Source organism: Pteronotus mesoamericanus, unplaced genomic scaffold (assembly GCF_021234165.1).
Source record: "Pteronotus mesoamericanus isolate MK-2021 breed Mesoamerican mustached bat unplaced genomic scaffold, CSHL_Meso_final contig_61, whole genome shotgun sequence".
Taxonomy (NCBI): Eukaryota; Metazoa; Chordata; class Mammalia; order Chiroptera; family Mormoopidae; genus Pteronotus; species Pteronotus mesoamericanus.
In genome coordinates this window covers 350,828-366,778 of record NW_026555217.1, presented here as the reverse complement: position 1 = coordinate 366,778, position 15,951 = coordinate 350,828, and the positions used below count along the sequence as shown (strand labels likewise).

Here is a 15,951-nt window from a genome sequence, read left to right as displayed (position 1 = left end):
GGTGTTCCCAGTTCCTGGTCAGGACAGAACGCAGACCACTCACCATGGAGTTTGGGCTCAGCTGGGTTTTCCTTCTTGCTATTTTAAGAGGTAATTGATGGAGAACAAAAGACTCCGAGAATGTGAGTGGATATGACTGAGAAGAATCATGGAGCAGTGACATTTTCCTGACCAAATGTGTTTGCGTTTACAGGTGTCCAGTGTGATGTGCAACTGGTGGAGTCTGGTGGAGGCCAGGTGCAGCCTGGGAGGTCTCTAAGACTCTCCTGTAGAGCCAGTGGTTTCAATTTTGGTGACTATAGCATGCACTGGGTCCGCCAGGTGCCAGGGAAGAGGCTGGAGTGGGTCTCATACATTAATTGGGATAGTAGTAGCATATATTACACCAACTCTGTGGAGGGCCGATTCACCACCTCCAGAGACAACAGCAAGAACACACTCTACCTGCAAACGAACAGCCTGAGAGCTGAGGACACGGCTGTTTATTACTGTGCTAGACACACAGTGATGAGAAGTCAGTGTGAGCCCAGACACAAACCTCCCTTCAGCAGGAGCTGTGATCACCAGGACACTCTAGGGTTCCTCGACACACAAGGACTATCACAGGAGCAGTTGTGCTTCGTGGTTCTTATGGTTTCCTATGTGATTTCCTTTTTAAAACTGTTTTATTCAGGGAACCTCTCTGGCTTCCTGATTATTCACACACCTGTGAAGTCACTGAGTAAAAAAAAAAAAAAAATGTATACAGCAAAGACAGTGTTCTCATGTGTACAAAATATTCTCACATCTCTCTTTCACATGCTCCTGTGTCCAGTCTCAATGAGTCATCAAATTTTGTCACCCACATCAGAGGAATCTACCCAGAACACTGAAGGCCTCAGTAGTATGAAACAGCCCCACACAGCTCAGTGTCAAATGCAGCCAGCAGGAGGACATGTGCAAGCTGGACATCAGGCACCAGAAGCCTATGATCCCAAAACCAGAAGATAAATACCCCTGGCGTGACAGGTATTGACTTGACCTCACGGTCACAGCACTGACCTAGGTGACATGGCAGAGGGCAGCATGAGAACATTATGTGGATGTCCACGTTGATGACAAACACATAACAAGAGGACACAGAATGTTGAGCACACACAGAGTTGAAATCTCTGGTAGGAAAAGAAAAGTCCCCTCAGCAAATCAGACATATTTTGATAGAGCCAGGAAAGAAGATGGAGGAAGAGAAGATTTCTGTTCACAGGGGCTTCTCTGAATTCAATCTCGTAATGACATCTAAAGAGGAGACCCATCCTTATTTTCATAAAACTTCCTGTTTGGGGCAGATGGAGCAGAGACAGGAATGAGACCTCAGTTGTCAGCAGTCAAATATAAAATAAAATAGAGTCTGTCTACCCATACACCTTAACTACCAGATAAAAATGAGCAAAGAATGGGATAAAGAGTCATTCTGTGTGGATAACCACCGTATGCATAGAAAGTAAAAAAAAAAAAAAAAAAAAAAAAAGTAAAATTAGAAGAAATTATATGATGATAAAGACAAATATGATGATGAAGATGACGATGACAATGGTGATGATGATGATGATGATGATGATGGTGATGATGGGCTGAGATAGGTCTATTTGTCTCATGAGACTATAGCGCCTCATACAGACACAAGATCATGATTGCTTCTCCCGACAGGGGTGTCCTCTTTTGCCTGTAAGTGGTGAGAGGTTTCCTAAATAGAATAAATTTCCCATTATTAAAGAAGCTTGGGTGACCCATAGTGTAACCATGTGTGTAAAAACCAAAAATGCCCAAATATGAGTCCCCCAGACCTGTGACATTACTATCTTATATAACAGAGACATTGTGAAACTATATATGTGGGTAACAAGCAATCCCATTTCCAACCATACGTAATTCCATGTTCCGTATTTCTTTTCATCTCTAACTTCAGAGTCTTTAACGTATCTCTCTCTAACCAACTTGTGTTTATAATTATTTAGGAATTTTCTAAGATAATATAAGCTGTCTCTATCATGTCCTGCACTTCCATCTGGGTCTTCATTTAAAAAGATTTTGAGCCCATATGCTGAGTAACATTCTGTTAATGAAAATCAGTAATGTTTCTGTATGTGACTCAAAATAAGTCCAGCGTCCTCCCCTTATCCAGTTCCAAAATCACTTCCAGATTTGTGAGTGATTTTTCCAGTAGTACTCCATCACTGATATCCAAACCCATACTAGCCTCTATGGCCGTTGTAACCAACAAAGATGGACAATGGAGGCGGACCAAGTTCTGGGGAGTGCATTGGAACAACATGCAATAGAGAACACTTTTAAAATATTGATAACTTAAACATTGTTCAAATTAAATAAATCTGTCCCCCCAAAAGGCCCATTACAACAATGAAAAGACAAATGTGAGAAACAGTATATTTCCACATCATACATCTGAAGAAAGAAATTAAAAGTTTACATGTTGTGTGGGAGAGCCCTGTGCACTCTAACCATAGTGACCATCACCAGCTGCAGGGCCCATTGAGGCTGGGAATGAGGGTTCTCTGTCAGGGCGAGAGTACCCTTTCTTGTGAGTATGTCTGTGCTAGAAATTCTCCTCATTTCCTTCCTTATGAAATCACCATGACTGATAATACTGAAAGGTCAAAACTGGCACCATTTGATGAGTGAGCTCATGACTTCATTACACATAACTGCCATTTTACTCTTCTGAACTTACCTCCCCAGGACTGGGACATTACTGGAAAACAAAAATAGAATATGACTGACAGACCCACAACCACATACAAAATATAACACTGGAGCAAACTGCATCTCATGCAAAATAACCAAAACTCCCTTTGTTGCAATAACCCTAACAGCCCAGTGTGCACACAAATAAAGCCAAACCACTTGGTAATAGTTTAAGAAAAACTCAAGGCTCCTACATCTCACTGTTGGCATATCTTTGCACACTTAAACCTTTCCCTCCCTTGGAAAGTGAATAAAATTTGCATTCTGCATTTTTTTTTTTATTTTTGTGAATGTTTTTCACTGCTTGTACCCTGGTCACCCTAACCACTGCTAGATGGGGAAAACAGGTTAATTCATCCACTGCCATAATAATTCCAACATATAAAGTATACTGGATTGGACACATACACAATCACTGCTTACTATTTTCATTTCCATTCTTTTCTCTGTGTAAAAAGGTGATTCATTTCTGAAGTGATTAGTTTTGAGTTTCGAATGAGGTCAGGACTACTGAAGTCCTCACACTCTCCCTCACCCTCACTGTCTCTTTAACAGTAGTACTGTGCACAGGACCCACCAGGCTCCACAAAAATGCTGCCATGGATGGGTTGCATATATAGCAAATAGAAATTATTTTACAGCCCATGCCTCTAGATCCACACCTTCACCTTCTGAATCACACTCCAGAACTAACACTCTGTACAACTGAGCTCTCTGACCAGAAGATATATGGTCATGTGTTACATTGTGAGAGCCCTGCCACCAAAAAAAAAAAAAAAAAAAAAAAAAAAAGGATATAACTGTGAACCAAGACACAAAATGCCCTGAACAGGCAAAGAGTGGGGCTGCAAGGGAGCCTCTTGATACCAGGGAGCTCATTACACCATAGCACACACAGAACTAGGAGGATTCGCTCTGACAACCATATCACAGAAATGTACTCCTGAATCTGTGAGCTCAGATGTGGCTCTTTCCTTGCCCTTGTTAATTCATCCCCTTGAATGGAGATCTTTTTCTCACTTAAATATTGAGACATTCAATGCATCCCATTCAGGTTCAGTGGATGTCCAGTATGTATGGACATAGTGATAACAATACAAATGATGCCATGTGACATGAATAGGGATTGTGAGAGACAGGTGATAGTCCTTCTGAAATTAACTATTCACAAACCAGGGACACCTTGCACACTCCCTCTCCTGCTCCTTGATTAGAGCTACTTCACAAATCCACATAGACAAAGGTTTGAGTGGTGAACCTAAGACTGAACCTCCAAGGATGAATTGCCTCATATAAAATTACATCCACCAGCTCAAATAAGGGGGGGGGTGTATTTGAATGATTTATTCATCCTGTGTCATCAATTGATAAAAAATTTCTCTTCATGTTTATCTCTATGTCTGTATTTAATCTATATATTCTGTAATTTTTATTAGTGATTGCATCAAGATTTTTCATAATGACATTTTGTACCTTAAATATAGTTCTGCCCCAATCTCAATGTAAATCTTCATCTAAAAAGACCTAGCCACGACTAAAGTTCTTCTGTGCCCACAACGTTTGAACCTGGTTTTGCCACAGACTGATGTGTCTCCTAAAGCAAGGGACATAAAGGAAAGAATAAACAAGTGGGACCTCATCAAAATAAGAAGCTTCTGCATGGCAAAATAAAACATCAGCAAAATGAAAAGGGAGCCAACCGTATGGAAAAATATATTCGCTGATGATATATTAGATAGAGGTTTGATCTCCAAGATATATAAAGAACTCACTCGACTCCACTCCAAGAAGACAAATGATCCAATCAGAAAATGGGCAAAGGACCTGGGCAGACGCTTTTCCAAGGAGGAGATACAGAGGGCTCAGAGGCATTGGAAAGGATGCTCAGCATCAGTAGCCATCAGAGAAATGCAGATCAAAACCACCATGAGGTACCACCTCACACCGGTCAGAATGGCCATCAGAAACAGATCAACAAACAACAGGTGCTGGGGAGGCTGTGGAGAAAAGGGAACCCTAGTATACTGCTGGTGGGAATGCAGACTGGTGCAACCACTGTGGAAAGCAGTGTGGAATTTCCTCAAAAAGCTGAAAATGGAACTGCCTCTTGATCCAGTGATTCCCCTGCTGGGACTATACCCTAAGAATCCCAAAACGCCAATACAAAAGAACCTATGCACCCCAATGTTCATAGCAGCACAATTTACAATAGCCAAGTGTTGGAAGCAACCGAAATGCCCATCAGTAGATGATTGGATCAAAAAATTATGGTACATTTACACAATGGAATACTACGCAGCAAAAAGAAAAAAAAGAACTACTAAACTTCGTGACAGCATGGATAGAACTGGAGAGCATTATGCTAAGCGAAATAAGCCAGAGGGCGAAAGACAAATACCATATGATCTCACCTATAAGCAGAACCTAACCAACAATACAGATGCAATGAAAATATGACCAGCAACACTGAAAGGAAAAGAAATCAACAGAGACAAGAGGGAGGGAGGGAGTGGGTGTGAGGGAAAGGGAAGTGAAGGGGAAAGTCAAGGAACATATAGCAAGGACTCATGGACAAAACCAAAGGGGAAGGCTGAGGGAAGGAATGAGGGAGGGGGCAAGGGAAAGTGGTGGGGGGGAGGCAGAGCCAAACATACTTAAAAATAAATAAATAAATAAATAAATAAATAAATAAATAAACAAACAAACAAACACAAAAATGGAGCAGTGAAACTGCTGCACATTTGACATCAAACTCCATTAAAGTATCATGACTAAGGAGCACTGTTAGCTGCTCTGCTGAGGCCATGCTTCTCCCTCTCAGTGACCCACACAGGCTCTCCACCTCCTCCTGGATCCACCTGCCTTTGGGTCACACTCTGTTCTTATGCTGATCACTGTGTAAGAGACACAGGGTCTGATGGAACTTCTTTCCTCTTCAACATGAGCCTCTTGCACTTTTCTTCCCCTTGTATTAAGGGTTACTTCCCCCTGGTGTATCCATATGGAAAGCTTTGACAGCATCTCAATTATATATTTCCCTGTATTTTCTTATGTGACTATTTTTGACTTTTTCTATCGCATCTACCCACTCTCAGTGTAACAAGATCTACTGTACCACCACTTTAGTTATTGATACCCAAAATGTCACACCTGCTTTTTACCCGTAGACTTCACTTTTCCTCTCCTGGGTATTAGCACATCTGAATAACCACTCTAAACTCATATAAACGTATGCACACTTGTTATACTTGTTTCTGGATGAGAAAAATGTGTATCAGTTTCCATCCAGGCTTATATTCTCCCTACAGACAGACTGACCAGTGTACATTTGTTGAAAACAAGGAGTTAGAGTCCACCTGATGAAAGTGGGACTCACCTGGTTCTGGATGCTAGAGTCTGTTTCTTCTCCTCTGCTGGCCTGTAACAGGCCAGCCCACATTTTCAGGTTCTAATCAAAAGGCTCAGATTTTTATTTTTGATATGCATCCTCCAACTTCTGGTGACTCTTCAATAACTTACATCCAGGTATATAACACTTATTACTTAATCCATTGCTTAATCCATCCAACAAATATTATTCAATACCCAAGTTACATTATTTGTCATTCAATGATTTGTTAATGCACAGAAGTGGAGCAAAAGGTTGTTTGAATTTAAAACAAATGATTCTAAGTCACTCAGTGCAGTGGTGAGGACACTGAGGTGATGATGCAGATCTCTTCCAAGTGTGACCTGTCAGACCTGGTACAGGTGTTCCTCATCTAATCAGAGGTGAGGTATCACAGATGAGCTTCCTTCCTCAAAGTGGATAATAGCAGTGTTGAAAGTATCAGAGCTGGTATCCTTTTATGAATTTTGCGTATCAATTTTTCACTGCAATACAAAATCTACTTTTCAAACACATGCACAGCAACTGAGACCATGTCTTCCATGTGAGTGTGAGGAGGAGAGAGCTGTGCTGTCCTCTCCACTTTTACTTATTCATATGATCTCAGGGACAGTCCTGTAACTCAGTGACCACAGATCTCAGCAAGGCCACTCTGAGGAACTGTATTAAGGGGGTCTGGTATCTGAGCAGAGAGCATCCTCTGTAGGTGGTGAGTTTGTCCCATGTGCTCAAAATTCTCTCTGCAGCTCAACTGACAACAGTCATGAAGGGGACCCTAACTGAGATTTAAAAGCCGTTGGTGTGTCTCATGATAGGCACTAGGATTTATGAATATGGACAGCAAGCCAGGTGACAAATGCCACCTATCTATGAGCTGAGGGCCTGTTCCTGCAGGTCTAATCTCACACTGAGGAGAGTTCATGTCCCTCAGATGACCACCAAAGTGATATTCTCCAGACCCCAGGTGCTCTTGTGGAGATTTGCTGGTGGACAAGAAAGGAGCTGGATTGAGACTGCCACAACCTCAAACCTGCTAGGAATGACTGTCAAGTGGGCCTTGTCTCAGGAAGTTGGTCCAGACCTGGGTCATATGCTTGTGTGGCTCAGACCCTGAGCTAGGGTGTAGTATCACCACCACAGCCATTTCAGGACATCTCCTGAAAGGTTTTATTTGAAACCTGCCCTGAAGAACCTTAAACTTCCCACTTTCCATCCTGTTATACTGTGTATATCACTATTCATAGACAAACTACCAGGATATTCAGGTCAGCAGAGTTCCCCTGAGTTCAGGCTCACACACCCTTTTCCACCTGCTCCCCTCACCCTGGATTTCTCAAATGAATTTTTATAGGAAAAGGTGGCTAAGGGAGGTGGAGGGGGATATTTGAGGGAAAATACATTGGGAAATAGAAGCAAAATTGGTATGCACAAAATAAAGTGTAGGTTAAGAATATTATAGGAAATAGAGAAGCTAAAGAACTTACAGGTACAACCCACAGACATAAACTAAGTGGGTGAAATGCTGCAGGGTAGGGGTGCAGGACAGATGGGGGAGAAAGGGAGGACAATATTGGGACAACTGTAATAGACTAATCAATAAAATAAGCTTAAATATGTAACCTGGGCTCTGGCATGTGTGGCGCAGTGGATTGATTGCTGTCCTATGACCCAAAGCATTAAGAGTTCAGTTCCCGGTTGGGGCACATGCCTTGGTTGCAATCCGGGTCCTCGGTTGGGGGTCAGTGACAGCCACACATTGATGTTTCCCTCTCTTTCTACCGACCTTCCCCTCTCTCTGGGAATGAATAAATGAAATATTTTATTACAAAATATAACCTGGACTTGGAGTGAATTCTCTTTTTTATTTTCTAATTCCAATTGCTATTCTGTATTATTTTATATAAGCTTCTTACCTACAGCAGAGTAGTCAGACACAAAATGTGTGATTTGATAGCCCAGTATCTCCAGTTCCCACCCCACACCCCATAGAGATATTTCATATTGTTTAATTTATTGCCTGTTCATTTGTACTTATTTATCTCCTTTCCTTTTTCACCCAAGCTCCCAACTGCCCTCTCACCTGAAACCATTTCTCCATTCTCTGAGACCGTGAGTGTTTTTCTATTCTCTTTGTTTTTTTCTTCATTCGATTCCATGTACAAGTTTTATCACGTGAAATGGATGTTACTCCATCTGACTTACTTTACTTAGCATAACAACCTCCAGGTCCATCCAAGTCCCAAATAGTAATATTTCATTTTTCCATGGCTAAAGATTTAATTTTAGATTACTGAGTAAAATTGATGGGTTACTTTTCAAATCATTTCTTTTTTTATATCAATGGCTAGATTACTATGTGAGGACCATTCTGAGGGAAGAAACCAAAAACAACCCAAACTTGCTACACAAGGAGAAAAATCACAGCATAAGGAACACGAATCCTGGAAGTGTTCTGGCCAGGCTTGCTTAATTCCATGGCCCATGTACCTTGGATAACCCTTCCAAGATCTGCACACTGATCTAAATACCATGTGACTTCTTTCCCAGATGACACCCATCTCATGTGGAAAAAGCATCCCCAATGTTCACGTGCTGACATGAAAATTGATGAAAGTGTTAGGAGTGGAAGCTTGTGAAGTTTACTTCTGATAAACCAAGGATGAACCTGTCTCTTGTATTCCTGATTAGAACTACATCACATGTCCACATATCCACAGATGCTGATGGTGGAAATAAGGCAGAACTGCCAAGGCTGACCAGTTTTACCTTATGTCAGATCCAGCAATCTCAGTATGGAGAGGGTGTTTTAATGATTTACTCATTTTGTAATCAATGGATGAAGAAAATTGATTCTCTTCCTATCAATTATGATTTCATTAAATTTCTGTTACTTTGTATTGTAACGGGTATCAAGGTTTTCCCTAATGAAATTTCTATAATTTAAACATAGTTACTTCTCAATCTCTACCTACACTTTCACTGAAGCAGGTATAGCCATGGCTGTGTTTCTTCTGACTCCCACTGTTTAAACCTGTTTTTACCAGAGTCTATAGAATAAAAACAAAATGAGGCAGTGAGGCTGCTGCACACTCAGCACCAAAGTCCACTCTAGGAACGTGACCAAGGAGCACTGTCTGTTTCTCTGTGGAGCTCAGGCTTCTGTCTATCTATGATCCACACAGATCCTCCCCCTCCTCCAACACTGGCCCTACATGCTTTATAGTTCTTTTTTTGTTTCCTCTTCATATTCTCATGTCATCATAGGGGATATAGTGACAGATGGAACTGTGTGTTTCCTGATGATCAATATCCTGCATTTTTCATTCTTGATCTGGTCGTGATGGTTGACTTTTTTTCATGGGTGAATTACTGGTGACTCTCAAGGGCATCTGTCATTTTAACTCCTTCACCATTTATGACAAATTATGTTCCTTGGTCATGCACCCGACACCTAAAGTAGTTGGCTCAGTGGGGAGGATACAGTACAAAATGTTGAAAGTAATCTTCAATTTTTCATATTATTTTTAATATTCACCATAAGGTATTTTTCATTTCATTTAAAGGGGAAGAGAATGACAGAGAGATAGAGGTGGAGGGAGAGAGACAGATTGACATCGACTGGTTGATTATTGTACACACCTGGACCAAGAATCATGTCTCCAGATGCGGGATCATACCCACCATTGCTTGGTTCATGATGATGCTCCAGTCAACTGAGCCAAGCTGTCTAAGCCTGGGGAGTAACTGTTAAAGACATGAGCCCTTGGACAAGTCACACGTTGGGACCATATATTTCATGTCATCCTCCAAATCCAGAGCTTCCTGTAGAGCAGAGGGCATGCACATTAGGCCCCTCTGTTCATGAAAAGCAGCCCATCCCCAATCCTGAAGCTCTGGGACAGGATCCCAGGATGGGATTCCTAGGTGTTCCCCATCCCTGAACAGGAAAAACACAAACCACACACCATGGAATTTGAACTCAGCTGGGTTTTACATGGTGTTACTTTAAGAGGTAATTTATGGAGGACAGGAGACTCTGAGTATATAAATGGATATGAGTGAGAAAGAACAATGACAGGTGACCTGTTCCTGACCTGATGCCTTTCTATTTGCAGGTGTCCAGTGTGAGGTGCAGCTGATAGAGTCTTGTAGAGACCTGGTGCAGCCTGGGGGTCTCTGAGTCTCTCCTGCATGGCCTCTGGATTCAACATCAGTAACCCCATGTGCACAGTGTCTGCCAAGGTCTATGATGGGGCTGGAGTGGGAGGCACATATATGATGTGATGGAAATCAGAATTGCTATGTTCACTCTGTGATAGGCCGATTCACCATGTCCAGAGACAATGCCAAGTGCACACTCTACCTGCAACTGAGAAGCCTGAGAGCCAAGGATTTGGCTGTGTATTACTGTGTGATACACACAGTGAGAGAAGTCAGCAACAGCCCAGATACAAACCTCCCTGTGATAGACAGGAGGACTAGACTGCAGGGATCACTCAGGACACCAGGAGGTGCCCAGGACAAACACTGATTGATCTTGCAAAGAACTTTTCTCCATACTGATCTTGGACAATAACCAACTGTATCCTGTTTTAACGTCAGAATGTTTGTGAGGCCCACTTACTGAAATGATAGATATTTATTTCATTCATCATATTACTGAGAAAATTTATTAGAAGGATGTCTGCTTGACACAGGCCCAAAGTGTGATGATACATTATAATGACAACATCAAATATGTTGTGACTTAAATGACATGGGAGCGCACACAATTGACACTTGGTTTATAAATTTAGTACAGATCTGTGATCTTGTAAAAATAAGAATTTTCTTAGTGCCCTCCTGGTTAGGAACCACCTGTGACATTCCCTAGCCAATGAAAAACAGATGCTCTCATCTGCCTGTGGAACTAAGAAAATATTCAGTTCCTGCTGGGCTGCTGGATTTGGAGGATGAGGAGCCCACATGGAAAACACTACCGAAGCTCCTCCATGCCCAACCCTTGAGAAGACCACCTTTGACAAAGTGCCTGAGTAATGATGAGTGCTGTCAGCATACACAACTGTGACACCTTGATTACTGTGCTTAGGCACTAGTATCCACACCCAGACATGACTGAAGATATATCTACAACTTGCACTGATGCAGATAGGAGCATTTGAGGAAGGTGTTCACTTGTGTTACTGCTGGCATTTTAGAGCAGAAATTCCCCAAGGCAGGGGTGCAGGAATGTTCAGTAAGGACAGGTATGAGCTGACTATTGAGCATGGAAAGTTCTCTATCACTGAAGAAACAAAAGTAATTTTGAACTTAAATATCCATTAAGTCTTGGACCAGAAATTCAAGCACTTCCTTAAGGACAGCTGTGCCCTAGTTCACTAGTTTCAGAATGGGGATAATTATGCTGGGCCATGTACCTGGTGAATGCAAGGGGTTTTCCTCCTGTTCTTGATCAGGGGATCTCTCTTCCTCCATAGCTAACCCTGGAGAATGCGGGGTTCTGTCAGTTCCTGTTGTCACATGGATTCTTGTCCTTGAATATCTCCCAAATGACCAGCAAGATGCTCCTTGGATTACAGGTGGCATTTTTAAGTGTATGGAAAGGTGATTGTGGGGAAAGTCACTATACTGTGATAATGGAAAATACTGGGATATAAGTTAACAGTGAATCACCTCAATCAGGGCCATGGGAGGGCTCTTTTCCCTGAATGGTGTGAACAGCCAAAGTACTCAGGTGTGAGGGACACATGGGTGTTGTCCTGTTTCCTAGCCATCAATCAGGAAGATGGTAGTAGAAATTTGTTTACTATAAAGATGACACGATAGAGCTTGAGCCCACATAAATGCATTGAAGTATAAGCAGCATATTGAGTAAGGCCTGTCTTATCCCCTTAGAAGAAACTCCCAGGAGACAGGATCCAGCAAGAGGACTTCACAGTGCTCCTGATGAAGTGACCACCTGTGGCCCTGTGGTATAAGGACATGAGAAGAGTGTGCAAGACCTTGATGGACTCAAGGTCCATGTATTCCTCTTGAACTCACAGAGGAGTCAAGTGCCAATAATGACTGTCCTGTCTTCCAGTCAGATGGACAAAGTGGGGGTGGGGGCTGGGAAATGAGGACATATGTAAGTGTTCACAATAAAAATAAAGTTAAAAAAGAAAAAAAAAAAAGAATGATCACATCTGGCCATGGGAAACATGCCCTTGGGAAAAATATCCTTAGGAAATGACATTCAAAGATCACTATGGCAGGTCAATTACATCCAGACCAAGGGGGCTGTGAATGGGTCCCCAAGGCAGCAGGTTCTTGCTCTGATCTGCACATCAAAGATCCCATGGCAGTTGCCACAGCATGAGGGCTGTGAGAGGAATTCAATGCAGAGGCAGCACTCTGATGGACAGCTGACATATATTTCCTCATATTAATGGACACCCTTTATTTTTTTACAATAGCCTCTAAGAATGATGAAAAAGGCACCTCATCCTATGGACTTACAGTGTTCTCTGTCACCTTTGTAGTCCTGGTTTCATGGGAATTTATACAACATATTGAAACGCGTTGCATGCACATGAGAAGATAAAGGCGTGATGGCTGGTGTACAAGAAACTTGAGCACATTCTCACACTCTCCACAAGGGTTCTAAGGGCATTTTCACTACACAGACTCTGCTACTGTTCTGCCAGTTGGTCATGGGGACATGGCGGAGCATGTAGGTAAGATGATACAAGTAACTGCACAGCATCTCCCCTTCACTTTTCCTACAGGATGCAATGGGCCTGGTCCTAAAGCATTGAGAAGCAGGTTCCCCTAAGCAAGTAAGGTTTAGTGAACTATATATTTCAACCATTGTATCAGAATTCATACTGGCCTAATAGATTGAATGGTGCATTTACCCCATCTTGTCAAAGGGACACAGAGGAGTTCAGAACAAGATTACTTATTTATTTATTTTTTTTGTGAATAGGAATAAAATGAAAGATTGTTATTTACATATCAGGTAAATTAAGTGAATAGAATTATTCTTGCTGAACTGAAATGCTTGCTCTTCACTGGTGTGCCCCACTCTCCCCAGAGGTTGCACAGCCCCAGAGGTTACACAATGAACATGAACCCTGCTCTCTTTTACTCACACAAATCACATTTACTTCTACTCTTATTTTCATAGGACTCAGTTCACCAACACAGAGTGACCACCACCCTTACTTGGGGATGTGACATTGACTGTTGGTGCCTCCTGAGTGGTGACCCTCCCAGGAACAAGTACAGTCCTATATTTATGTGGACTGTGCTACTCTGCACTCTACAGTGCCCTTGGTCAGTGGTCATTCATGCCTGGCACTGGGGATCAATATAGATGACAGGTAAGTGCAGGGTAACCTTGAAGCATAGATGCATGGAATGTGCTCGAACTCACACCCAAATCCACCATGTCTCTGACTCTGAAAGTTCTCTGACCTGGCTTGTGTCTCCATTTGTAACATAGGATGGAGAAGATTAGACCCTTAGACAAGGGTTTATCAGTCTGGTAATACAGCGATGACCCTGTAAGATGCAGATTCTCTATGAAGTCCTTTTCAGGAACTTCCAGAAATCCACCTCATCACACATTTTATATTTTTAGATATAAGTGTGTGTTCTAGAAGTTAGAAGAGAAATGCCAACACCCACAATGAACAAGAATGAGTGGAACTGTAGGAGGGATGGACACAGAGCAACAGAACAGGGTGTGCATGACCTTGGAAGATACCAGTGTGAACTAGGACTGACCCAGAAAGCACAGATGGAAAAACTCAATGCATTGCTTTCCACCCAAATTATTAAACAGCCTCAGATTCAGAATATTTAATTTAAAAATTCACAGAAAAGTACAAAATATAAAATATAATCAAAATGTGCACTTAAAAAGTAGTTGAACCTGAAGATACAAAAAAGATTCATTACACAATAGTAATATAAATGCCAGAATTATACATTTTCAACATCAAGATTCAGGGTGGCAGAGCCTCCATACATTTTAAAAGTAGGCGTTCAGGTAAAAGAAATGTCACAATTAATTAAAGCAAAATAAATGAGGTTCATGAAAGCCTGTCTTTATATGGGGTTATTTTTACAGCCAAGCTGACATCACACATTTTTCACTGTTCTGTGCAGCAAAGGATGGAATAGGCTCTGAGATAGAAGTCATTGGGAAATTCATCTTGTGTGAAAATCACATTGTAATCACACACAACTGGAAAGTTCAGCCACCACCTGGATCTTAGCAGCAATTGGAAGGTTTGCTGATCTAGGACCACATCACGGGTGATGTATTTCCTGCCCCACTGTAGATAGGACTCTTAGAACACAGGTGCATACATCCCTGCAGTGTAGGTAATACACTAGATACAGATGGTCATTCATGTTCTCATTACAGCTAAGGGGTTCTGGAACCTTACCTTACATGCCCTGTTCTACCCCAGATCAGATTCAGGAAAACCATGGGGACAAGAGGGTAGGGCACAGTCCCAGATGCTAGACTCACTGTCACCAAATATGGCCTCTTGTACATGCATCAGACATGCTCAGGATTCTCTCTTTAGTTATTGAAATGTTTTCATCACTATCCTCCACAACACACTCACACTTGCACTGAGGCATGACACTCTCTGGAGTCCTGCAAACCCTGAGCTCCCTATATATCAGGAGCACATGCAAATAGAGCCCCTTTGCTCATAAAAATCAGCCTGGCTCTGAACCTGCTCAGGATACCCCAGTGTTCCCAGTCACTGTTCAAGACAGAAGGCACAACACGCACCATGGAGTTTGAGCTCAGCTGGGTTTTCCTTCTTGCTATTTTACGAGGTAATTTATGGAGAGCAAAAGACACAGAGTATGTGAGTGGATATGACTGAGAGGAACCGTGGAGGGGTGATGGTTCCCTGACCTGATGTGTTTTTGTTTGCAAGTGTCCAGTGTGATGTGCAGCTGGTGGAGTCTGGGGGAGGCCTGCTGCAGCCTGGGGTGTCTCTGAGACTTTCTTGTACAGCCTCTGGATTCAAGTTTGATGGCCATAGCATGAACTGGGTCCGCCAGTCACAAGGAAAGGGGCTGGAGTGGGTCTCATACATCAGGTGGGGTAGTGCTTACATATACTACACCAACTCTGTGAAAGGCCGATTCACCATCTCCAGAGACAACAACAAGAACACAGTCTACTTGCAAATGAACAGTCTGAGAGCTGAGGACGCAGCCCTGTATTACTGTGCTAGAGACACAGTGAGGGCAACTCAGGGTAAGGCCAGACATAAACTTCCTTCAGCAGGGGCTGTGACCACCAGGGGAAGCTCAGTGTTCCTGGAAACAAGGACCATCACAGGAGCAGATGCACTTTGAGTTTGCCTGGTTTCCTATGTGGTTTCTTTTTCTTATAATAGTTTCCATGAGAGAGCTTCTCTGGAATCCTGATTCTGCACTCACTTGTGAAGACACTGAGTTCAAAAAAAGTATGCTGCTTAAAAATACAATATTCTTATGTGTACTAGGTATTCTCACATATCTCTTTCAGGCACTCTTTTGCCCAATTCCAATTAATCATCAATTCTGTGACTCATATCAGAGAAATATAAGCAGAACACTGAAAGTCACAGAGGTACAGAACAGCTCCACACAGCTCAGTGTCCAATGTGGCCAGCAGAAGGACATGTGCATGAAGGACATCAAGCACCAGAGGCCTATGATCCCAACACCAGAAGATAAAGACCTCTGTTGGTGACAGCAACTTACTTGGTGTCATGGTCACAGCACAAAGCCTAGGTGACATGACAGAGGGCAGAGAGACC

General features: G+C 42.3%; 2 gene segments (V, D, J or C); both read left to right on the top strand.

The window, feature by feature from the left end:
* Positions 1-20: 20 nt before the first annotated feature.
* LOC129076579 (immunoglobulin heavy variable 3-30-3-like) lies at positions 21-10,310 on the top strand. The segment is given in 3 exon segments: positions 21-90; positions 194-520; positions 10,246-10,310. Coding segments are annotated over 3 exon segments (438 nt in total).
* Positions 10,311-14,928: 4,618 nt separating this feature from the next.
* Positions 14,929-15,505, top strand: LOC129076578 (immunoglobulin heavy variable 3-21-like). The segment is given in 2 exon segments: positions 14,929-15,002; positions 15,079-15,505. Coding segments are annotated over 2 exon segments (501 nt in total).
* Positions 15,506-15,951: the final 446 nt, after the last annotated feature.